We start from the raw sequence: 26,461 nt of genomic DNA, 5'->3' as shown, positions 1-26,461 counted from the left end.
TAGGATTAGGGTCAGAGTTAGGATTAGGTTCAGAGTTAGGGTTAGGGTCAGGGTTAGGGTTAGGGTCAGGGTCAGGGTCAGGGTTAGGGTTAGCGTGGAGCATGGAAAGCTGGGTGCTTACAATGGGCTGAGCTGACAGGGTATCTGCTAGGAGAGAATGTAATGAGACCCTGAAAACGAGCGGCACAAAGGTTAGGTGGACTCTTCTAGGAGAAACTGAACAGGCAGCCCTCGAAGAAGAGAGTGATGCCGCCGCCAGAGGGCGCCCTGCGGGCGAGGCGCGGGGGCCGGGCGGGGGAGAGGCGGGCCCGGGGCGGCGGATGAGCCCTGATCAACTCGGGACTGGGCTTCGGACCTCTCTCCTCACTTCCGGTTCCGCTTCCGCTTCTCCAAGGCCCGGAGCTCCGAGGCCGGCTCCCAGCCAAACCGGGACGAGCCGCCCGCCGACCCGCAAGAATGCGTTACCTAGTGCCGCGGTCACGGCCGCCGTCACAGGGGCCCCGACCCCGCCCCGGCCCGCTCAGTCCCTCTCCCTCTCCCGCACCTGCCCGCGAGCTCCCCGGGGCCGCAGGTGCGGGCCACGGCGGAATTCCACGCCCCGCGAGGCCCGCCAGCTCTGGGGAGGGACGGGGAGGCCGATGTCCCAGGTGCGTCCGAACCCGAGGCTGCGCTCGGCGGGGCGCTGATGGCCGGGGGGTCCCCCTCCAAGCCCGAGGGCGGGGTGGGGTTTTCACCCTTTGGGGCCCCGCTCTGCAAAGGGCTTCCCTCGCTCAGGACACCCGAAGTCTTCGGAAGCACCGCTGTTGATCTGCTGAATAATGAGTCTCCCTGCTCCATTGGGGAGACCATGGGGGGCGCGTTGATCAGCTAAGTTTTCCTGAACGGTTACGGCTAAATGTGAGGCCAGAACTGAACGTCAGCCCATGTCCTCGAAGTGGAGCCCTTGTAGGACGGACCTACAGGGGTTCACTCTACTCGGGGACATCTTCCACATTGCGGATCTGTTTCCGTTGAAATTCATTCCCATAGTAATGACTGATGTGCCACCGCAGGGTCCACGGAGGGGCTGGAGGGAGGGAGGAAGCCCCTGCTCCTCTGCAGCCTTGGGGTGGACAATTTAGCAAAGCCTGTTTCCTGCCGGCCCTGAGGGAGGGTCCCTGTGACAGCGACCGAGTCACCCGCTGCCAAGTCATGTGTGCCCTCCTTCTCTTGTCCAGATTGTGCCTTTTTAGCCGGGAAGCATGGAGGTGATCCACCACCGGCCCTGCTGCTGCAGGGAGCGTGAAGGAGCGGACCTCCTGTCAGACACCTTTTACTCCAATGAAGTGCACACTCCGCTGCAAACAGCTCCTCGCCCAACTGCCTCGGAGGACAGGTACAACAAAAACTAGAGAAAGCAAAAACAGTTTAAAAGGGTTTTAATATGTTTGTATATGTAAGAAAAAAAAAAACTTGTGGTTATGGGCTCTTCTGTTTATCACACGATTGGGAACGCATAACATGACAATTACCTAAACTTTAAAGCGCTCACATCTGGTAGGAACTTGATAAAAAGTAAGTTGGTGTGTATTTTTAAAAGGCAGACATCAAATTCATCCATTGCATTATAAAACTCTAGGATGATTGGTTCCTTCATTTGAAAATTAATCTGTTTCAAACAATTTTATTCTATAACACAGTCGGGTTAAAAATACTCCCAGGAGCTTGTTCATAGTTGCACCTAAATTTTTGCTTTACCAAATTTCCTGTAACACAATAACTGCAGATTATGATTAAAATTGCATTTACTGTATAATGAGTCATTACTATGTGTGGGCACTCTACTAAATGCTTTTCATGTAATAACTAGAGGCCCAGTGCACAAATTCATGTACCAATGGGGTCCCTGCGGGATCAGGCCGAAACCAGCTCTCTGACATCCCCCAAGGGGATCCCGGATTGTGAGAGGGCGCAGGCCAGGTCAAGGGACCCCACCAGTGCACAATTGGGGCCAGGGAGGGACAGAGGGAGGGCTCTAGGGCCTGTCCGGCCCGTCTCTCGCTCAGTCCCTATTGGCCAAACCCCAGCAGCAAGCTAATCTACCAGTCGATGCATCTGCCCCCTGGTGGTCAGTGCACATCATAGCGAGCGGTTGAGTGGCCTTAGCGGCCTACCGGTCGACCAGACACTGAGCATATTATGCTTTATTATATAGGATTCTTTTAATCCTCACAACAACCCTAAAAGATAGTACTATTACTATTCCCATGTTATGTATGAAGTAATAGGTAAAACAAATTCTCCAAGATCTTAGTGCCAGCTTTTCTGCATTGTATTTACTTGAATCATTTTGAGGGGGTGGGGGAATTTCACACTTGGATGGGTGAAAAACTAGCCTGTGTGGTTGTTTTGTTTGTTTTTATTTTTTAATTTCATTTCATTTAGAATTATTTCTTTAAGACCTCTTCATTTAAGAATTATTTCATTAAGAAATCAGACAGCAAGTCTGGAACATCACTACCTCACAGGAAGTCCATTTGGAATGTTTCTGATTATTAGATAATTTTCTTCCTACTGAGAAAATTCCCCCTTGTAATTTCCACCTGCTGATCCTGGTTCTTCCCTCTGAAGCCATGTAAAATAAGAAAATCAGTCATCTCCATGATAGCAGCCCTTCAAGAATGTGAAGATTCTTTTGGCCCTCAAAGAGTTCTCTTTGTCAGACTAAACACTGGCTCTCAACAGACTTGACTCTTTTTTCTTCTTCTATCTCAGCTTTCACCATCTTGATCTTGCATAGATCTGTTCCGGTCTGTAATATGAAAAGAAAAAAAGAAGGCTTTTTTCCTAATTATAAAACTAACACCTTCCTTATGAATACTTTAGAAACCATGGAAATCCATAAAGAAAACAAATTTCCCATTGTTTGACAGAAAGAAAAATTATGTACTTCCTTTGTACAGAATACCTGTTCTTTATCTAGAAATGACCACCGTTAACATCTCAACATGTGTTCTCTCCATTTTTTTAAATTTAAAGATCATATTCAATGTGTTTTTTGTAAACTATTTTCACTAAATGAAAAGGAATATTGTCATATTTGTGGAGAGAGGGCTCAGCTCACTTCTCCTGAGTTAGTCCTTGCTGTACGTCTTTTCTACTATTAACCTGATACCAAAAATCGGTTGTCAGCCCAGAATTCCTCTCAGTTCCAAGGGCCATCCGATTAGGCAGGGCTTCCCCTGAGTCAGGGAGAACCGTTAGCAGATCATGTGTGATCTGGGGATGAACAGTTGGCTTAAAAGCAGCATTGTGAGGTTTTATACTTGGCCAAAAGGTTTCGGAGTAGGAATTTAGGTCTGCCATATCTGATTAATCTTTATCCCCTCAAAAGTACTCTAAGGCTTTTCACTGAAATTTTGATCCCTTCTAGCTAAATGATCTTATGGTTGATTTATAATTGGCTCCAAAACCCTTTAACTGGCATGAAATGTAAGAGAAGCATCTTTAAGACAGTAATTGCTTTTTGTTAACTGACTATAAAATAAACACATGTCCTAGGTATAAACATGTTCCTGGCTTCTGATTACTAAAACTTGCTTTCTCTTTTACTCCATGGACTTCTTTCCTTTCATGGTCCCTAAGTGGGAAAGTCAGGATGATCATATATTCTCAGAACCCCTCCTGTTAAATCCCTCTCAAGAATCAGCCGGGCAGCTTACAGAATGAGAAGTTGGCTTTTCTCTCCTGGTTGTCATTTGGAACTGCTCTGGAAAGTGTCATCAAGAGAACATTGATTGGTACCTCTGTTCTATCAATGCTGAGGCTTATTTCTTCAGACCAGGTTAAGGGTCAATAACTCCCAACTCAAATCTCAAAAGCAAAACAAAACGAAAAGCTCCTAGCTTCTAGAAATTACCCTTCATAATGGTAAGGATGAACATGAGTCCTAGCATATGTTAGCTCTCAGCAGCTTAATTTTCTAAACATGGATGTGCTTAAGGGGGATGTCTTTTTTTTAATATAATGTATTTTGAACTCAGTTGGTAATTTTAAGAGCAGTGCAAAATTATTTCCTCACATCAGCCTACTTTTTTATTTCCTTTCCAGAATATGTAACGCAGTCTAGCACCATTGTTACCCAATGGTATACAGACAGGGTACATCAAAATCACCTGAGAAGCTTTCTAAAAATGCAGATTCCTGGGCACTCTCTGTAGATGTTCTAGCTCAGTAAGCTTGCGGTGGGTCTAGGGAATCTGCATTGTAAGATTTTCCAGCTTATTTTGAGAACCATTGGGCTAATGGAAAGCCTGAAAACAGTAAGACAATCAGGATTATGGTTCTGGCTCACCCATTGTCTTAGGGCAACTTAATCTTTATTCTTCAGTTACGTTCTTCACTGGTAAATTTTGAAGCAATTACAGTAGTCATTAATACAGGGTAGGGCAAAAGTAGGCTTATAGTTATTTGTATGGAAAATACTACAATAAATAATAATAATACAAGAAGAAGCTGGTGTGCTTTTGCCTCACCCTGTATATATACTCAGTTGATTGCTTTTTAAAATATTAATAAATTGATGGTGTACTTTTGTATTTCTTCCATTGAAAATTTAAGAATGACAGGTACAGCTATTAAGAATCACAGATGTCTATATCCTTTTTCCATTCGGTTGACATCTTCTGATCTCTAGCACAAGCATGTCAAACTCAAAGGCTAACACGGGCCAAATAAACAAGGTTTAAGTTTATGTGGGCTGCAAAAACCCAAAAGCTTCAATTTTCATAGGAACATACGTTTATTTCGATAGAGACACACTGAATACAAAGGGCTGAAATAAATGAGTAATCGTTAACATAAAATAATTGAACATTTTAATAAAAATTAACATTTTTTCTTGAACATTAATTTCCCAGACACTGAATAACTGTGCAAATTAATAAGTGTAATGCAAATAAACCTATTTTTCTTGTTCTCTGAAAGTGAAACATTTCCTGTTGCGCACACCAAACAAATCAGTACAAGACTAATGACGTGGCAATCGGCTGCTAAAATATTCACTGCTAGTATTAGTGGAGAGAAATGGTGTGCCTGCATGTATGGCACATAAGGGAAATGAATGCAACAGGATTATAGTAATCAGTCATTAACAAACGTTGTAGTTCGTTATAAATAATTATGTATAACAGGATATTGTAAAAATTAAGTTATGAAATTTTTATTAAAACGTTTCTTACATACCGCTATGTTGGCTGGGCCGTAAAAGTATTCATTGTGGACTACATGCGGCCCACGGGCTGCAAGTTTGACATGCTTGCTCTAGCAAGTTATCTTGTTCATTAGGGAGACAAACATATTAATTAAGGAAGTGCCTTGACAATTGCTTCAGATTTCATTATACATTCCCATTTTGTTTCTGGATTCATTCCATTGCTTTCTGATTGCTAAATATTTTTTTGACTATTAGCTCTCTGCCAACTAAAAATTAAAGTATCTTTGTTCTGAGCTTTCCTTTAATCATGCCTTCCAATAATCACTGCTGGCTAAATTAAGCCTCCCAAGATTGGAATGTAATGTTCAAAATTCTGGAAAGTGACATATTTGTGAGTATACTAAAAACAACCTAATTGTACGCTTTAAATGGATGAGTTATATGGCATGTGAGTTATAGCTCAATAAAAACTTTTAAAAGATGTAAGCATACATACTACAACTATTATTGAAGAAGAAAAAAACTACAGATAATCTCTAAGCCCTCAAGAATTTAACCTTCCCTCAGCAGTCCAATGATGCCTAAATAACAGTCTCGATATCATAATCTGCCCAGCACTGAGAATTCTGTAATCTGAAAATATAATCTAAAAATAGTTTTGAAGCTTGTCTTAGCCATTTGGGCAGCTCTAACCAACTACCACAGACTAGGTAGCTGGGTAACTCGTAAACAACAAACGTATTTCTCACAGTTCTGGATGCTGGACGTCTAGGATCGTGGCACTGGCAGGCTCCTGTTCTGGTGGGAGCCTTCTCCCTGGTTCATCGCTGACACCTTCTTGCTGTATCTTCACCTGGTGGCAAAGCCAGCAAGCTCTCTGGGTCTCTTCTGTAAGAGTGTTAGTCCCATTCATGAGGGCTTCGCCTTCATGACCTAGCCACCTCCTAAAGGCCCCACCTCCTGAATATCATCACAGTGGGCATTAGGATTTCAACATAAAAATTTGGGGGGACACAAACATTCAGACCATAGTATTCCATACTGAAGCTATTTTAAAAGTCTCTCTTTTTTCACAGGTATCAGGAATTGAAGGAGTCGCTCCAACAATGCAGGCTTCCATGGGGTGCTGACAAGGAATATGGTGGGATGGTACCCATTTCACTCCCTGAGGAACACAGGCCAAAATGTGACCCTCTCCATGCCATGGGCAAGGGACATCAGCACTATGGATATGGTGGAGAAACCTGGCCAAGGTAAGTAATCCTTCTGCCTTTCACACAGAGGTATTTATTATTCATTTTTATTTCTATTGTGAGTCCTTTCTCATTTAAATCTGCCTCCAAACTTATTTCTTTGACTATTTATAAGAAGACACAGATGGAAAAACTAATTATATAATATCTAATTGTGAAGCCAGTAAAAAAAAAAAAAAAAATCTGTGTTTATGGATGTCTGCTGTCCTTAGAGATGTTCAAGTGTTATTATCAGAAATTTTGATTATTAATTTAATTCCCTTTCTAATCTCATTTTATCTAAAACTAAATGGGAGTATCCTGAGAGATTTAATTAAAAATGTTTTTGCTTGAGCAAATAGCTGGCCTAATGTGTACAGATGTTCTTGAATTTTTGGAACTTTTGATTTCTAATTTGTTCATGAATCTGTAGTTATTAGAATCTATTGGGCATTGTTTTCAGTTACTAAAATATCTCAATAATCATTTATAAATCTTAAAGTCACTCAGTAACTTTATTTAAAACAGGTTAAAACTGAAGAGAAAGCAAAGATAAATCTGAGCAGTAAATATAATGTCACATGAATTATTTGCTAAAAATTATGAAATTTATTTTTTAAAATCCATTTAATAAAAAAATCCATTTTTTATTAAAAATTTATTTATTAAAATAAAATCCATCAAACTTTCACACACAGCTTACTTACTCCTGTTTTCTCTAGCAATCTTGGTTACCTAGTTTACTAATAATCTAACTAGCTTGTTGTTCTAAAGCAGTTAAAAGAAATTAGGAAAGACAAGTCAAAGCTAGAGAGAGAAACAGTAACAACAGGAACATGTGGCAGCCAATGACCGTTTCAAAGCCTAAGTAAAGCAGTAAAAAGCAGACAAATGAAAATGTGCTCACCGTCTCATCAGTTCCTGCATCCAGCTCCAAGTCTAGGATCTCTGTGTACATTCACTCCTGTCTAGTTCGGTCATAATCTTGTCACGATAGTCCACATGGATGCACTTAATAAACCTATCACCAACACACCCTATATGAAATAATAAGGAAAAGTAAAAGTTAATGCATAAAAGTATATAGGACACAACAAGGAAGAAAATATGGGATGTGACTAGACCTTATTTCTACTGGCATGAGGCTCTTATGTTATAATTTCCTTCCTCCACTACCCATTCCAAGTTCCCTTGCCCTCAGCCAGTACATGAGCTGGTAGTTCATTACCTGATGGAACAACCCCAAATTCTGTTCCTGGGAGATCTAAGCTCTTAGTGTGAGGCTGCTACAGTATTCCATTAATTCTATGCCACTGGAAACAATACTAGGAGGTGTCAAAGCTTATTTAGGTTCCAGAAATTCTCCTTTTCCCCATTCATTGTATAGCAGCAGTCCTCTTGTCCTTGATGTTAAGGATCAATCATCCCAGCCTACTTGGTACAGTCCTTTCTTGCCTGTTTTCTCCAGAGTCAAAAGGAGCCCCAATTACTTCATCATCCCTTCAACTTCCAGTTCAATGGGACCGTTGTTGTGTTCTCTTGATGAGAGCACTGCTCTCTCGACCTCTAGACCAGCATAGCCCCAGGGGCGTGCAGGAAGTAAAAGTTAATTCTCAAGTGTAACAGGAAGAAAACAGTCAGAGGCAGTCTCCCACTTACACCCTGTGCTTTTTAGGCCAGGCATTCTGTCGTTGGGGGAAACTATTGGTCAGTAGTTCAGTGCATGTGCCACACTCCAGGACAACACTCAGCCATAACCGAATCTTCAATAGGCTATTCTACCATTCTGCAAATCTGGTAAGACCATTGCACCTTTTAAATTCAAACCTTGCCTCTCTGGCAGGTGTAGCTAGGTTGGTGCTTCCTCCCATACACTGAAGGGTCACGGGTTCAATTCCTGCTCAGGGCACAGGCCCAGGTTGTGGGTTTGATCCCCAGTCAGGGTACATGTGGGAGACAACTAATCGATGTTTCGACTTTTAAAAGAAAAATCGTATCTAAAATGTTTTCCTACCACCAAGAAAAAAAATACATTCTTGTCTATTTTATTTTAATATTTGTATGTATTTCTCTCAATTCCTTCGATTTTTAACCATCAGAAGTTATCTTTTTGAGTAGTGTGAAATACTATTCAGTTATGGCTGAGTGTTGTCCTAAAGAGTGTGGCACGTGCTCTGAACCAATTACCAATAAGTAGTTTCCCCAAAGACAGGTTGCCTGCTCTAAAAACGTCCTCTCAACTCTGCTGTGAACCTAAAACTGCTCTGGGAAAAAAAATCTTTTTTAAAAATCTAAAAGGCCCACCCCACCAATCCCAGTCTCTTTCCTAGAGAGAATTGCAGTCACCACTACCCTGTATCTCCTTTCACACCTTTAGTTTACAGAATTATATGGGCACCCATTGAAAATATATGCTATTATTTTATAATAGAGGCCTGGTGCACAAAAATTTGTGCACTCGGGGTGGTCCCTCAGCCCGGTGTGTGCCCTCTTGCAGTCTGGGACCCCTCGGGGGATGACCACCTGCTGGCTTAGGCCCGTTCCCCAGGGGATCGGGCCTAAGCTAGCAGTCAGACATCCCTCTGGCAGCCCAGCAGCCCTCGGGGGATGTCCACTTGCCAGTGGGGAGCAGGCCTAAGCTGCAGTTGGATATTCTTAGTGCTGCTGAGGCGGCAGGAGAGGCTCCCACCACGACCGCTGTACTGGCAGCCATCAGCCTGGCTTGTAGCTGAGCAGAACTCCCCTGTGGGAGCACAGTGACCACCAGGGGGCAGCTCCTGCATTGAGCGTCTGCCCCCTGGTGGTCAGTGTGTGTCATAGTGACCAGCCATTCCCAGTCATTCTGCTGTTAGGGTCAATTTGCATATTACCCTTTTATTATATAGGATGTGGATACATTTGATATATAGTATTAGGCAAGTTAGTTCTTTTTATCTCTATATAATCTAGAGATTATAAATACAGATCAATCTCATTCTTTTTAATTTCTCAGTGTTCCACAACATGGATACATCATAGATTACTTAGCCATTCTCGTAATATATTTTTTTTTGCATTAACTGTAAGTAATGAATATGTTTGTACAGAAACGTTTCTCTAGGGAAAATCCGAAGTGGAAGTTTTGGGTCACAATATATAAATATTTTTAAGTTTAGTAGATAGAGCCCAAGTGCTTTATATTCTCTTGGTAGTAGCTAAAAGTATCCATTTCTCCACACTCTTGCCCAGCTGTATTATAGTATCAAACTGTATAATTTTTGCCCATCTAAATAGTATCTTGGTTATCAGAATGCATTTCTCTGATTAGGTTGAGAAATTTTTTCTTAGGTATAGCCATTACATTTCCTTTTCTGTTCTTATTTTTTCTCCATTTTTATAGTTTGTCTTTTAGCTATAGATTTTATTAGTTCTTTATGTTCTGGATATTAATCCTTTACATATCTTTATTGCAAGTATTTCTTCCAATCTATGTTTCGTTTTGTATTTTAAATATGTTTTTATTGATTTTTAGAGAGAGAGGAAGGAAGAGGGAAAGAGAGAGAAACATTGCTCAGCTGCCTCCTGCATGCCCCCTACCAGGGATGGTGCCTGCAACCCAGGCATGTGCCCTGACAGGGAATTGAACTGGTGACCTCTCAGGGCACACCAGCCAGGGCTCCAATCTGTTTTATTTGAACTTTTTATGCTGTCCTAACTTCACGTTTTTCATTTGATGTTATCGTATTTACTTTTGGTTTTTGACTTTTAAAATAAAAATATTATTTAAAATGTTTTTCCTATCACCAAGAAAAAAATGCATTCTTGTATATTTTATTTTAATAATTGTATGTAGTTCCTAGTTCTTTAGATTTTTAATCCATCCAAAACTATCTTTGTGAGTAGTATGAAATATAAATCTATTTTTTTCCAAATAGCTATTGAATTTTTCCTGCATTGTATATTGAAAGTAAATCCTCCTCCACTGATATAAAATGCCTCCATTTTGCCCAGCCCGAGTTGCTCAGTTGGTTGAGCATCTGCCTGTGTACCAAAAGGTTGCTGGTTCGATTCCTGATCAGGGCACATACCTGGGCTGTGGGTTCAATCCCCATTTGGAGTGTATATGGAAGGCAACCGATCAATGTTTCTCACATCAGTGTTCTTTCTCTCTCTAAGCATATCCTCAGGTGAAGATTAAAAAATAAAATAATAAAATAAAATGCCACCTTTTCTTATACTGAATTTCCCAATACACATGGTTGTATTAGTCTATTTGCTATTTGCCTTTCCCTGTCTCACTGTTACACTGTGTTAATTTGAAAAAGTGTTAATTTAATTTCTTCTTTCTTTTCAGAAGGCTTCCTATTGAACAGTTCTATTATTTGACACAGAACAAAAAAAGTGACATCTATGGAAATGATTCTTTGTAAGTGTGGGGTTTCTTTTTCTTATGTGAGATCAAATAACATTTTTTATATTTGTATTGAATTCATAGATGGAGGGAGAGGGAGGAAGAAATAGAAACATCAATGATGAGAGAGGACCAATGATCAGCTGCCTCTTGCACACCCCCTGCTGGGGATGGAGCCCGCAACCGGGTCATGTGCCCTGACAGAGAATCAAACCCTGACCTCCTGGTTCATAGGTCATCACTCAACCACTGAGCAACACCAGCAAGGCCAAATAACATTTTTTAAGTGAAAATGAGTTATATGAGAAATGTTTTTTAAAAAACCAAAATAGGAACTTTTAGAAAATACAAGTGTTCCTTTTTTTATAGAGATCATTAATAATAGAAACCAAGACCAAACAAATGACAAAAATAAAACAAATAATCCTAAACTCACTGATTCTAATATTTAAACAAGTGAGGAAAAAGTAGGAAATATAAATTAGATTATAATGTTTGAAGGGATTTAAATAGGCCACATTGGTCCATTTCCCTGCTTTTGACCTAGTTACTCAATCTAATATTTACATTTCTTTAAAGGTTCACAGAAAATGCTAAGTGCCCTCAACAAAAATTTTAATTGGAATTTTATGAGACATTCATTATTATAATCTACAAATAACTCTTAAAAAGACTATTCCCTAAGTCTCTTTTGGATAAGGAATACATGTTAATTATTTTTTACTCTTTGAAATAGTTGGTGGTATACAATACAAAATCATACTTTTTAATTTTCAGATAAAAGTAAAACACTGACAATATTGAAGTAACTAAAAATATCACTTCTTTGCCTTTAACAAATTATGAATTCATTTCTGAGTAAGAAGTTAATATAGAGTTTAGCCACAAGAGGGAGCCAAAAAGACATATTTGTGGTTAGTAGGCCCTGTTTATCCCTTTGGGATTAGTTAACTTTGAAAAGTAGGTAAGAGTATGACTGGTTCAGGTCAAGGAATTGGTGTCTCTGAGCATATTTTCTTTTCATTCATTTTATCTTCTTTTTTTTAATATATTTCTATTGATTTCAGAGAGGAAGGGAGAAGGAGAGAAACATCAATGATGAGAGACAATCACTGATTGGCTGCCTCCTGCATGCCCCCTACTGGGGATTGAGCGTGCAACCTGGGCATGTGCCCTTGACCAAAATCGAACCCGGGACCCTTCAGTCCCCAGGCCGATGCTCTATCCACTGAGCCAAACCAGCTAGGGCTCATTCACTTTATTTTCAAACTTTGAGGATTGTCTTTAGAAGTTTTCCTTTTTCTTTAAAAAAAATTTCCTTTTTGAATCAAATCACTAGGCACACATTTGTCAATGCCATCACTAAATGTGTCACATGAGAAAATTTTTAGATGCTGACAATGTTTCACAAATAATAGCCAATCTACTAACTCTAGATCCCTTCGATTGTTATATTCATTGTCCCCTGTCCCCCAACTCAACCAGAAATATAACCGGAAGACAAGACATGTATGTTTTTTTTTAAGTTCCAAACCCACAAACTTAGAGTCTAAATAAAGAAGGGCATAAACATGTTATAGCTCATATGAATCATGTATTTATAATATAGGCTAATAAAATTATATGGCTAATATACCATTTCCTAAATAGAAAAACATAAAAAATTAAAAGAATATACTCAATTTTACTGATCTTTACTATCAACTGATTAACATTCTGTTCATTTTTACACCTGAAATATTTAGAAATATTTGTATAGTTAGAAATTAATTGTTAGAACCCAATGACAGCGGATGACAATCTTTGCCTAGTGTGGACTTTGTTCCTGGGCTGCACTATTACTTCTTGGCATGCAGGGCTCAGCATATTTAGTAAGTACACAAACTTCAGATGAACTGGTTCAGAAAAGACGTACCTTCAGTACCTTGTTCAGTTTTGTTCTAGCCTCTCTGTCAATGGAGAGATCAGCAATCCTGGGCAAAAGGACAAAGCACACAGTACTCAGGTCACTTTAGGTCGTGTAATTGTACCACATGCACACTGGCAGGCTGGCTCAGAGCACTTGCTACCGCTTGACTATGAGGGTGAATGTCAATAAGAACAAGAGCTCTGTTATCATTACAAGTAGCAATCCTACCTGCACTGCAAGTAAGAAATGCACAACGGGTGTTTAGTAGAACTGAAATTAGAGTAATCAGAATGGTAAAAAAATGATCAATAGACAACTGAGATAGGATGACATCATATCTCTCTGGTCAGCTATTCATTGTTCCAGAAAGTCAATCAGGATATTATGAAGTCAATATTATATAAAAGACACTATAGCTGGAAAATTGGATACTTCTTTATTCTTAAGCAAGTTTCTAATAGAAATGTAAGCTTTAAAAGTCCTTAATATAAATTAGGATTCGTTTCCCGTTTTTATTTTAGGTTGCCCAAACCACCTAATTCAGCAGTAGGGTAAGTATACACTTGTATTTCCCTTCCCTGTTCTTTTGTTTTTTTAATGTATTGATTCTAGAGAAACATTGATTTCTTGTTCCACTTATTTATGCACTCATTGGTTGCTTCTTGTATATGGCCTGCCCAGGGATCAAACCCGCAACCCTGGCATATTGGGATGGTGCTCTAACCATTTGAGATACCCAGCCAGGTCCTTCTCTGTTCTAAACAAGGAGAAAATGTATTGGTGATTCAAAGGTCTTAGTGTGGGGACACATGAGACTTTTCATGAATGTGGGAGAGGCTGATACAGGTCCAAAGTTAGAGTATCATTGATTTCCCCCAATTATATGCCCTGCTAATCTTTTTTTTAAACAAACTTTTTTAGTACAGTTTTATATTTACAAAATTATTGGGAAACAGTAGAGTTCCTATACACCTCACACCCAGTTTCTCCTGTTATTAGCATCTTACATTAGTATGGTACATGTGTCACAATGAATGAGCCAAATATAAAGTCCATACTTTACTCAGATTTCCTCAGTTTTTCCCCTAAGGTCCTTTTTGTGTTCCAGGATCCCATCCAAGAATTTGGTAGTCTCCTTAGTTCCTTAGGTTCCTTTTGGCTGTGACCATTTCACAGTTTCCTTTTTTTTATGGTCTACACACTTTTGAGGATTACAGGTCACATGCTTTGCAGAATGTCCCCAAGTTGGGATTTGTCTGGTGTTTTTCTCATGATTGGACTCAGCTAATGTGTCTGGGGATGGAAGAGGTAAAGTGCCATTTTTATCACATCCTATCAAGAGTACATGCTATTTGAAATTTTTTTTAAATTTTGTTTTATTGCTTAAAGTATTACAAAGAGTATTACATATGTCTCCTTTTTTTTTCCCTTGACCATCCCCTGGCCTCCCCTACCCCCCAGTGTCTTGTGTCCATTGGTTATGCTTATATGCATGCATACAAGTCCTTCAGCTGATCTCTTACCGCCCCCTTCCAATCCTCCCCGGCCTTCCCGCTGTAGTTTGACAATCTGTTCGATGCTGCTCTGCCTCTGTATCTATTTTTGTTCATCAGTTTATAATGGTCTTAATTATCCATAAATGAGTGAGATCATGTGGTATTTTTCTTTGATTGACTGGCACTATTGGAAATTTTTTTTAATTATTTAAAAGAGTACATGCTATCAACATAACTTACCACTGTTGATGTTGACCTTGATTACCTAGCTGAGGTAATGTTTACCAGGTCTCCCCATTGTACAGTTACTCTTGTTTTCTCCCCTTTCCATAATGTACTCTTTAGAAGAAAGTCATTCTAGACAGCCTGCACTTAGAGATCTAGAATTATGCTCCCCCTCCTTGAGGAAAACGTACTTACATAACTTACTGGCATTGTTCTACCCCATTTATTTATTTATGATCCGCTTATATCAATATGGACTCAAGGATACTCATGTTGTACTTTGGTACTTTAGTAGTAACCCTGTACTACTTTACTTGTTCTGTTACTCAGGTTGACCACTGGGAGCTCTCTCAGTTGGCTCCTATATCCACATACCCATCCGTGTGGTGTCCTTCTGACATGTTTGTTTGTTTAGTACTACATCACTTACTGTTGTGAGGGTTTTATTTTCCTTTGAACGGTTCCTTACTTTCTGGCGTACAAGACGCTACACACTCATATATTTCCTGCCCCAGTCCTAGAGTCAGCCATTTCTCCAAGGAGCCCAGTTCCTTCTATGGGAGGATGGTATTAGAAAACAGGATCTAAACACTAGGTGTGCTTGATGCTACTAAAGTCCCTGTCAGTCTTAACTGAAAATAATAAGGTAACATTTTAAAATTGTGTTACAGGGTAAGATCTGCTCAAAAGGCTATTAAATTTTATCCCTAGCCAGTTTGGTGCAGTGGATAGAGCATCAGCCCATGGACTAAAGGGTCCCAGGTTCGATTCTAATCAAGGGCACATACCTTGGTTGCAGGTTTCCCAGACCTGGTTGAGGTGCATGCAGGAGGCAACCAATCAATGTCTCTCTCTCATATCGATGTTTCTCTCTGTCTCTCCCTCTCCCTTCCACTCTCTAAAAATCAATGGAAAAATATCCTTGGGTGAAGATTAACAACAACAACAAAAAGGCAAAAACATTTTTTAAATCTTAGTTGTTTGGGGGTTTTAAAAAACACAACTATGTGAAGACCTTTGTTTTGGACTTTCCAAATTCTCTTAATAGAAACATGAAAAGTAAAGCCCTTTTTGTTGGGTTCTTTTTCCCAGATCACCTGTCTGCTTGTAGCCTGATAAATTCCAAAGTCTCTTCCTTTGACATGGTCCTCAAACATCCCCAGGAAAGAGCTGTTATCATCTTGTTAAACATCTTGGTAAATCTTGCTCAGACAGCCCATGCCTCTAACTGAACGATGTATACCAACCAAATTCCTTTATTTAAATGCCTGTGAGGTTAAGTAAATGATGTTCTGCCTTATCATTTCTTCTCTATTTAGGGACTCAAGGCACAAAATGAAAGTAACCTTTATAAATCATTTAATATAACCAGGAACATAATATTTTCTGAATAATATTTTATTCCTTAAAGGAATAAAAATACATTCTGGTCATTTAATACTGTTATATTCAAAACCTGAGTAGGATAAAACCTGAAAATTTAGTGGAAGGTATAATTTTGCAATATGTTTTTTAACAAACAAATATAACCTTTGCAATATATTGAATGAAATCTCATAACATACATAGACTCACAGCACACAGAGTCCATAGTTTTCAGGTCTTAGAATAAATAACATCTTCCTGAATCATTACTAGGTATAACTTAATACTATTTGCTAGGAAATACACATTTCTAGAATTTAAAGGGGAAAAAATTTCTGCCCTGCCTTCCTAACCCCCACCTTTTACCCCTTCTTCATGAAGCCAAAATCCTGGCCACAGACAAAACCAGAAGATTCTGAGAACTACACACACATTTTGCAAATTTACTTCCTCTCAAGGAGACCACTCCCCAGAAATGGTTTATGGAATTCATGTAGTTCTTTTGTTGTAATTTAACATGTTCTTGGCCTTTAAAACTTACTTTCTAAAAATAAGTAATCTCTACTTTTTTTAAAATAAATTTGTATTGATTGCAGAGAGGAAGGGAGAGATAGTTGAGATAGATAGATGATAGATAGATAGATAGATAGATAGATAGATAGATAGATAGATAGGTAGATAGATAGACAGACCAATCATGAGAGAGAAAATCATCAATCAACTGCCTTCTGCAAGCTGGGGATCGAGCCCACAACCTGGGCACATATCCTGACCAGGAATCGAACAATAACCTCCTGGTTCATAGGTCAATGCCCAACCACTGTGCTACACCAGCCAGGCAGAACATGGGTTTTGTACTAGACCACAGCAAACACCATCCTTTCCTGATTCAAGTAGATCGGACACTCTCCATGAGCACGGATGTGTTCATTCCTACTTTATTCACATAGTTTGCTCAAACTCTAAATGCTTATTTTCAAGTAGATTTTAAAGAGGAAATTAATTTAAGGGGAATGGTTTACTATGGAATCCACTGAATTGGACACTGGAAATATTTATTTATAACAAATGTGTAGTATATAAAATGAAAGTCAGTATTGCTTCATTAAAAGAGCAGTTACTACTCTAATTGTCATGACTCAGGAATGTCAGTCATTTGGAATTTAGGAATGCCTAAATTCTCATATCATTAGAGTTGACAACCTTGTGTCCTATGTAGTAGTTGATGTGGCACTTTTTAAGCAAAGTAAGTAAACTGAAAAAGTTTTTAATGATCAGCAATAAAATAATGCTATACCCAATTCAAAAATATGTTCAGGTGAGAGAGTTTGTGACAAGGGCAAGAAAACCTAATTCCTTTACAAACAAAAAAAGAGCTGACTGGCCTCCTAAATGACTTTTGCCTGGAGTCCAGATTTTTTGTCTTACAAAAATATTTTATTGATTGATTGACTGATTGATTGACTGACTTGAGGGAACAAGAGAGAGAGAAACATCGATTCATTGTTCCACCTATTTATGCAACCACTGGTTGATTCTCGTATGTGCCCTGACTCGGGTTTGAACCTGCAATCTTGGGATGGTACAGTACCTGCCATAAAGAAGGTTCTAATAAATATTTAGTGATTAATTTTTTAAAACTGCACTTCTATTCTGTTTTGTTTTGTTTGCTCAACTAAATCTCAGTGAAATCTGCTCCCCGTATCCAGTTGAACATCCCTACCACACACACATCTGTCGCGGTGCCATGTTCCCAACCTTCACATCACCTAAGGATCGCTACACTGGCATTAACGCCCGAGGCCAACAGCCATTTCCTCCAACTGTGCCAACGAAGCCTTATGATACACTGATTTTGAAGACAAAAGGTAAAATGTACTTTAAAATCAGAACACTGTTAATTTTTCTTATATTTGGAGTTTATTCAATAATAAAATTAAAGAAAAAAGGGCAAAGGATTCAAGTCACAAAAGTATGACCATCAGAAAGTTGTTCTCAACTGTGGCTGCACTTCAGAATCAGCAGGGGCCTCGCCACGGACCAGTTAAATCAGAATCTCTGCAGAGGCCCTTTGCTTTTCTTCTTTATACAGAACCACCCATGGCAGAATCAGAAACATTGTAGAATTGGTTGTTTTTATTCTACTTACATTTTGTTTTTATTTCCTTTTTGCTCTCTCCTATGGGTTAGCTTTTTAAAATTCCATCTTCAGGTCATCAGCACAAGGAACAGTGGTGGGTTCAGAGCATTATGGATGTAGCAGCCATGATGAAAGTGAAAGATCCTCATTGAATAGGACTCAGAAAGTGATGGGAGCAGTTTGCTCAGTTCCTTTTAACACCTGGGAGCATTTCATCACAGATGCAAACATTGGGGTCTTCCCAGATTAGTTTTATTATAGAGGATGCTAAGCCCATACACTAGTCTTCAAGTCTGTCCCACACTAGACACCTCAAAACAGAGAAGAAACCTACGGCGAAAGACTGAAGGTGACAGAAGGTGACAGAAGAGGTACACGGTAGGCAGAGATAAATACTTGTTGAATGAATGTGGGCTGTGAGGAAGGTAAGACCCAAGAACTGTCCTGTAACTCAGGTCCTCTGTACATGAATAATTGAACCCAAACATAAGAATAGGTCCTGCCATTACTATCAACCTCAGTACCTTACAGGGGTCAGTAACATTTTGAGAAATATTACAGTGGAATGTTTAACAGCACGGACTATGGAGTCAGACTGCAGGGGTTGAATTCTGGCTATGCCACTTACTCACCATAGACCAAGGGAAAGTTTCCTCACTTCTGTGCCTCCACTTCTCAATCTATAAAACAGGAATATTAGTACCTACTTCATAGGTAATAGAGATAAGTGTTAGCAGTCACTGTTTTTGTTACTCAGTTACCTGCTGTCAACCATGGTCTGAAAATATTAAATGGAAAATAAAATGAAAACCAACTTTACCTCCTGGTTACTTGCTAAGAGAAACTTACCACCCACCTGAATTTCTATTGGTACTTTAGATTAAGAAACAGGGGGAAATATTAGATGAAAGCTCCTAAAACCTTCACTCCTAACCTATTTTCTCCAAAAATAAACAGTTTATAAGTTTGAAACTGCATGCCATTAAGTAGGGTGATGAACTCTCCCAGTGTCCCACTCTGTGCCACCCTGACATAAATCATCCCTTTGTCCTGCGTGTCCATGCTGTATGGTGCTACCATTCATTAGTCACTTAGAGGCATCTGCGTTATCAGCCTGAAAAAACATAGTATAGAGAGAGTTCAGTACTATCCTCAGTCTCAAATATCCCCTGCGGATAAGGGGAGAACACGGTACCACCAATACCTAGGAAGCTGTATTGTTTAAGATGTCCTCTTTCAATACCTTTTTGGTAATCAAGTACTACATTTCTTGGTATTTAGGCAGGGAAAAGCCAAAACAGGTAGTTTAGAATTATATTTGCTAAACTAGAAAGAGGATCCAGGAAGATTTATAATTTACCTAAAAATTCCTTTCATTAACAAAGGTAAAGTACGATTCCCCCTCCTACCACTGGGAGCACTGTGGTTAGAGAGTCATTCTCAGTCTTTGTGGTCCATACGCTGTGTATTAAGCGGGGGAGGAGGTCAAGAAGTCAAAGCAAGCTGTAACTATATAGCTAAATGTGCACCTGCATTTCTCTCTACCTCATATTGTCTTGTTTCTATTTACTGCACCCATAAATCCCATGAATTAGAAGATTGTTCTTATATATTCAGGATAACAGTGCTTGCCCTAAAAATTCCAGGTAATCCTTACAGACATGAACTGCTTGATATTCCCATGGATTCAAAGAAGAAAGCCTTGATGTGGCCAGGTCAGGGTGTGTATTATGACGTAAGTATTTTTAATGTGTGTTTAAAACAAAGTAAAAAATGTTTTTACTCTATATGTTTCTCAGAGTCCAAAAGATTGATTACTTTGATATTCTATCTGGGTGAAAATTTTGAGAGTTTGACCAGGATTCACATTTTTTGTTGTCGTTTTCTTAGCTGATTTCAGATAGTTTGGGCAGTTTTGTAACAATTCCACAATTACCAAAATAAGGTTCCTCCTGAAAGAAGGTGGAAGAGGACTGTATTTCAGTTACTGTGTGTCCCCCAACTCTATTCTTATGATTTAAACTATATTAAGTAACTCTAAATATGCATAGAGTAAATGAGAGATTTTAAGCAAGATTTACAATTTACTGTGCAAACCATTATATTTGTGTAGAATCAAAAAGAAATTAGCCCTAGCCAGTTTTGCTCAGTGGATAGAGCACCAGCCTGAGGACTGAAGGGTCCCAGGTTCAATTCCAGTCAAGCGCACATGCCCGGGTAATGGACTCAATCCCCAATAGGGGGCGTACAGGAGGCAGCCGATAGATGATTCTCTCTCATTATTGATGTTTCTTTCTCTCTCCCCCTCTCCCTTCCTCTCTGAAATCAATAAAAATATATTTTAAAAATAAAATAAAAACAATAGCCACTGTTTATTGAGATAGTGAATCAGCTCTTATTCTACTAGACGACATCAATTGTAATAATCTTTTATGTTCATATTCTAGTTTCCTAAATGTGTTGAGAAAAACAAGCCAGTATTCTACCCCAAGCCTCCTAAAACCTTCGCTCCTAACACTTCTTTAAATTCATGGGATCCTGTTAACTCTCAAAAAGAAGCCAACATACAAAGAAACATTGAGCGGTCCCACTGGATCAGTTCATACACTCACGATTTCACAGGTATGAGTTCACTTTAATACAAGTAAAAAGAACATAATTAGATCATTGACAAATGCTGCTATAAGCTTTCCTCTAATATTTCCCCCTGTTTCTTAATCTAAAGTACCAATAGAAATTCAGGTGGGTGGTAAGTTTCTCTTAGCAGATAACCAGGAGGTAAAGTTGGTTTTCATTTTATTGTTCTAATTATACTACAAAGGGGATGGGTGAGTTTTTCTCTAAAAGGTCACTTACATGCCATTTTTTATTTAACAAAATAATAAGACATGATGTTTCTATTAAGGTCTGGGGCCCATGAACCCCCTTGAACTGGATGATTACCATGACAAGGCGATAGCAGAGTTAACTGGACAGATAGGATTTGACCCACAACCTGTAAGTAATTGCAGTCAACTCTCAGTTATTTGGGGGAAAGTATCCACATGTTGGACTCTTTGCCCACTTCTTATTTGCTTTTTGAATATTGGTGAGTAAACTAGAAAATGGACATTTTAACTCATTTTAGAAGTTAATTCTGAATTGATCTAAACTGTCTTGAATACCTTTCTCCACTCTTGAAGAACAAGGTAGGTTTCTTTTTTTCTTCACAGAACTGGTTGTTTTCTAAAAAAAACACATTGTACACTGTTACTATTGCTAAAATTTACAATGGCATTGTTTTACAAATGCTTACCTAGTAATTTAATGAGATTCTTAAATTCTGTGAATCTTTGCATATTTGTATATCTTGTACATTATCACTGCTTTTGAAGAGATAAAGGTTTCTTTCTGATATCCACAATGATTGAGTGTTGGCTGAATTACAACCAAAAGCCAGTACATTCTCTGTAAATATCAGAGGTTTCTTAGTTATGTGAAGTGACCTGAAAGAAATGATCAAGCCCTTTATGATTATGTAAATAAAATAAAATGACCTAATAGCATTCATTTATTGTTTTATTTGGGGCCTACATTTTATCCTCTAAAATTACAAAGTTTTTAAAACAAAATTAATATTTTCAAAGAGGTAAACTGTGGAAAAACACATAAAAGACAACTATAACCTATTTCAATATGAACTCTTTAAGACTGAACTGTACACAATTTTTTATACTAGCTTCAGTATTTCCCAAAGCGATATAAAATCATTAACACCAGAGTAGTTCCATAGACTGTGCTGTGTCATTCACTGAAGGGTTTTTAATTTTCTTCACTTTTCACTTTCAACTAGCATTCTCTAAGGCTACAAAAGATGATATATAACTCTAGCTGGTTTGGCTCAGTGGATAGAGCATCGGCCTGCAGACTGAAGGGTCCCCAGTAGGGGGTGTGCAGGAGGCAGCCGATCAATGATTCTCTCTCAACATCACTGATGTTTCTATCTCTCTCTCCCTTTCCCTTCCTCTCTGAAATCAATAAAAGCATGTAAAAAAATAAAATAAAATTTTTTAAAAAGATGATACATCTACTTTTGTTAGGTATGTTCAGCAACTGTCCAGACTTCCACAGAGTTCACCTGAGGAAGCAGTTTTATCATTTTTATTTAGAAATATATGCACAGTTGTACAAAGGATGTCAAGAATATTATGTGCAAAATTATTGTACAAGTAAAACAACACCTACATTTTTATTAATAGCAAGATGAAAATGCCTAAAATAGTTGGAAGTTTCAGTGAATCTTGCTGGTTTCTAACTAAAACATAAATAACAACTCTAGGAAGGCATGGGTTAGTGGTAATAAATATGTGTATGAAATATTTTGCTGTAGTAGAATAAAATAATGGTATTAAAAACTGCTTCTTCATAAAGGGATGCTGTCAAAGTAGGATATGATACACCCTATACTTTTTATTTTTTTAATATTTTTTTTTTACTGATTTCAGAAAGGAAAGGAGAGAGAGATAAAAAATATAATGATGAGAGATAATCATTGATCGGCTGCCTCCTGCACACCCACTACTGGGGATTGAGCTCACAGCCGGGCATGTGCCCTTGACCAGGAATCAAACCCGGGACCCTTCAGTCCACAGGCTGCCGCTCTACCCACTAAGCCAAACCATCTAGGGCTATACTTTTAACAAAGCATTTCAAAGAGCTAGGGTTTTGAGGGGGTTTTTTTCCTTTTCTTTTTTTTTTTCATAGTATCTACTCAGACCTGATTAAAGGTTGTAACAGATTTGTTACAAGTAGTATGGAAATTCTTCCAACTATGAACAGAGAAGGTTCCAAAAGTATGTTCCTCAGTTCATTTTTTTCCTAAGTCCAAACTACTTTTACTATCTCACCATTCTCATTTTTATCTCTGCCGTCTCATTCCATTATCATCATATATCCATTCTTTTTTAGTTTTTTTCTTCAATATATAAAAATGTTCAAACACACAGAAAAGTTTAAACAGTTTTACAGTTAATATGCATATGCCCATCTCCTCAATTCTACCATGAGCATTTTACTATACTTATCACAAAATCCATATTTCCATCCCTCCACCCATCCTTGTTATTTTTATGCACTTCAAAGTAAATTGAAGACAGTAGCATACTTTATCTCTCAACATTCAGTATGTATATCATTAACCACAGTTCAGTTTGTTTGCAGTGTTTTCTTTTAAAGTAAAATGTACATTCAGGCCGAAACCGGTTTGGCTTAGTGGATAGAGTGTCGGCCTGCGGACTGAAGGGTCCCAGGTTCGATTCCGGTCAGGGGCATGTACCTGGGTTGCGGGCACATCCCCAGTAGATGTGCAGGAGGCAGCTGATCGATGTTTCTCTCTCATCGATGTTTCTGACTATCTCTCTCCCTTCCTCTCTGTAAAAAATCAATAAAATACATTTTTTTTAAAAAAAGATGGATTTATTTAAAAAAATGTACATTCAGTGATATGCACAAATCTTAAGTGTACACTCAATGGATTTTGACAAATGCATACACCTCTGTAACCCAAACCTCTAGCAATATATTGAAAATTACCATCATCTCAGAAAGTTCCCTCATGCCCCTTCAACTCCCCCCTCCCTCCTCCTGCCCCCCAAAGACATATACCTATTAATCAGCTTTTCAATACACTCACTACTTTTGCAGTTACAGACATGACTGAGTTCACAATATTTCTAAAACATCTCAAAAAACAGGGACAGTTATGACAAATTCCTCTCAGACCAGTGTTTCCGCAACATAGCACATCACTAACCTCAGCATCACTGAGATGTTAGTTGAAAAAGCAGATTCCTGAATCACAATCTCAGAGGATCAAGTTTAGGAATCTCGCTTTCTTCCAGCTCCAAAGCTGATTTTCAATGAACCAAGGTTTAAGCACCGTTGCCCTTGGCCTAATAAAGAAGGCTAATAACAGATTTAAATAACTTTCCATAACATTTAACATCAACTGTTGGTGGTGGGCAATTTTGTTCCAATGATTATTTTACATCTTTGAAAGTTTGAAAGCAAAGCATTCCTACATAGAGGAATTTCTGTATAGCCAAGTACAAATACACCCTTTCCATATTAATAAAAACTAGTAGAGGAGGAAAACATGTTTATTAAAGACCCAAATTTCAGTATCTTTAAATATAAAAAAAACAGTCAAATGTGTACTCTTACCCATCTGTGTTTACTCAGGCAGTGAAAATGGGTATGATTTTTGACTGGCCATTCATGGCAATATCCTTTATAACGCCAGGTTTATTAATTAATCACTTTTCTCCTTTTTATCCCACCACTACAGTCAGAAAAATTCCATCCTGTCTTTAAACCCCCCAGACCCTTGGATGGACGAATAGCTCGACTGATTCAGAACCAACGTCCTCTGGAGGCTACTGTCCAGCAAAGACCACCTCCCTGTCCTGATTGTACCCCTAGAGTTTTGTGTAATTTTCATACCTTCATACCCAGTTCTTCAGAATTGATGGCACTTCGTGATAACACACTAGCAGGTATGATCCATAAACACCAGGAAATTGAAGACAAGATTAAGGAAGAACAACGTTTGTTATCTACCTTTGCAAGTCCACCTTGTTACCCAACGAAAGATATGACTAGCGGTTATGACATACAACCATTTCCAAAAATTACAGATACTAAAAAGACAGAAGATTTGTACTGGAGACAGCTGCCATTAAAACCGCAACCTGCACCTCACTACCACCCCAACCAATACATTCAATATGAACATTTTAAATCTGCCTTACTTGACCAGCATACTATGTGTCAAAACCCTGTTAACCTTAGTACGCCTAGTCCTGTACAAAATAAGCCAGACTCAGAAGCTCTTGATCTAGGATGTTTTTTAAGGAAGCCAGAAGAACAGCTGACCTTCAACACAGAAAACGATGAAGAAACAAAATCTCTTCTGGGTTGGATTCCTAAAGTTGAAGGAGCCAAGACTCAGGCCAACCTGCTTGAGCTTAAGAACTCTTTTTCAAAAACTGGTGCACAAAAACGTTTCCATAAATCAATTAGAGAAGACCATAAAGACCTTAGGAATAAGGTACATTTAGGGATGAAACACCAATTCTATGACCATAATTCCTATTATTTCTACAATTGAGATATTCATCTTTCCCTTCAAAACACAGCCTCTTGCAAGAAAAGAAAATAGAATTTCTTCCTTGTTACTGGATTCTGTTTTATAGAGGAGCCATCATGAACCTTGCTAATGAGGTTTATGTTTTCAGGAATTTAAGTTCGGATCTGGTCAGAGGAACCCAGAAAAGGTGATGTTTTGACTTCTTGAAAAGTTTAACAATTTGGCAATAAAATATTAGAACCAGAAAAACTTATAGTCTTTCATCTCATTTCCAAATGATATTCCAAGTAATTTCCCAAAACAATGTGTATGGCAAAGTTTACATTAGTTTTTAAAAAATGAATATCTGGGGGGATAAAACCCTCAAATGTCCAATAATGGACAGATGTCTATACAAATTCTATTACCTTAATAAAATAAATAGGTGAACACTATCTCTTTATGTAAATGTTTGTACAAAATAACATTAGGTACAAAAGACAAAACGCAAATGCCCTGTCAATGGAGGGATAGACAACTCTGCAAACTACATCCTTCATAAAGTAAGTATGCAGGCCCTGTTCTTTTTACATGTAAAACATGAACAAAATGTCAGCAGAAAAGATGAAACCCAAAATGCTCTGTATGCACGCATTCTACGCAAGATGTTTCTTTTCCTTTACACATGTGGTAGAGAAACGTAACCATTTCTTGAATGCAGGGGGAAAAATGATTCTATTGTGAAGATGTGGCAATGGCTTTATTTAATAACTGGTGAGTTCTTATTCTGATAAGAAAGGATGGTGTCTTAGTCCGTTTGGCCTGCTAGATAACAAAATACCATATGCTAGGTGGCTTATAAACAAACTTATTTCTCAGTTCTGATGGCTGGAAAGTCCAGAGTCATGGTGCTGGCAGATCTGGTGTCTGGTGAGGTTCTCACTGGATCCTCACATGGTAGAAGGGGTAAGGGTCTCTGGAGCCTCTTTTATAAGAGCACTAATCCCCTTCATGAGGGCTCTGCCTTCATGACAATCACCTCCCAAGGCCCCGTCCTCATAAATAAATTTGGGAATTAGGATGTCAGCATATGAATTTTAGGGTAACAAACATTTAGACCATAACAAATGGCTTGATATTAATTAAGCCAAATCTCATCATTTTTGCAAGGTGTCCACAAGAGTTAAGCTACCCCAGATGCAGGTAAATTCATTTAATGTGCCAAGAGGTTTATTTTAGACAGTATATCACGGAAAGTTCATAAGGAATTTCTAGGAGGCATTGATCGAGATTTCTTTTTTGTTTTTGCTTCATAACCGACATGTCATTTGGTTACACCCTCTTTAAAATTATTCTGGGCTAATATTATGGAATATTTTCCAAAGTCTTTTCTGTAGTACTAGTT

The 26,461-nt window shown here is 38.6% G+C and overlaps 1 protein-coding gene across 2 annotated transcripts; it reads left to right on the top strand.

Annotated features, from left to right (window-relative positions):
• The first annotated feature begins 410 nt into the window (after positions 1–410).
• On the top strand, positions 411–25,372 carry SPMIP4 (sperm microtubule inner protein 4). Of its 2 annotated transcripts, XM_070424452.1 has the most exons (10): positions 411–647; positions 1,218–1,375; positions 6,271–6,447; positions 10,760–10,831; positions 13,247–13,276; positions 17,498–17,679; positions 19,598–19,686; positions 20,399–20,573; positions 20,857–20,948; positions 24,277–25,372. In XM_070424452.1, exons 2-10 carry the CDS (start codon positions 1,242–1,244, stop codon positions 25,096–25,098), a joined length of 1,773 nt encoding a protein of 590 aa, XP_070280553.1. In that variant the 5' UTR covers positions 411–647; positions 1,218–1,241; the 3' UTR covers positions 25,099–25,372. The 2 variants fall into 2 exon arrangements, with proteins under 2 accessions (XP_070280553.1, XP_070280554.1); XM_070424453.1 differs by lacking the exon at positions 411–647 and having other exon boundaries at positions 1,198–1,375.
• The last annotated feature ends 1,089 nt before the right edge of the window (positions 25,373–26,461 follow it).

Source organism: Myotis yumanensis, unplaced genomic scaffold, assembly GCF_028538775.1.
Source record: "Myotis yumanensis isolate MYYU_CA2020_CCGP unplaced genomic scaffold, mMyoYum1.0.hap1 SCAF_9, whole genome shotgun sequence".
Classification (NCBI taxonomy): domain Eukaryota; kingdom Metazoa; phylum Chordata; class Mammalia; order Chiroptera; family Vespertilionidae; genus Myotis; species Myotis yumanensis.
The sequence above is the reverse complement of the archived record's forward strand: the minus strand, read 5'-3'. Positions and strand labels throughout refer to the sequence as shown.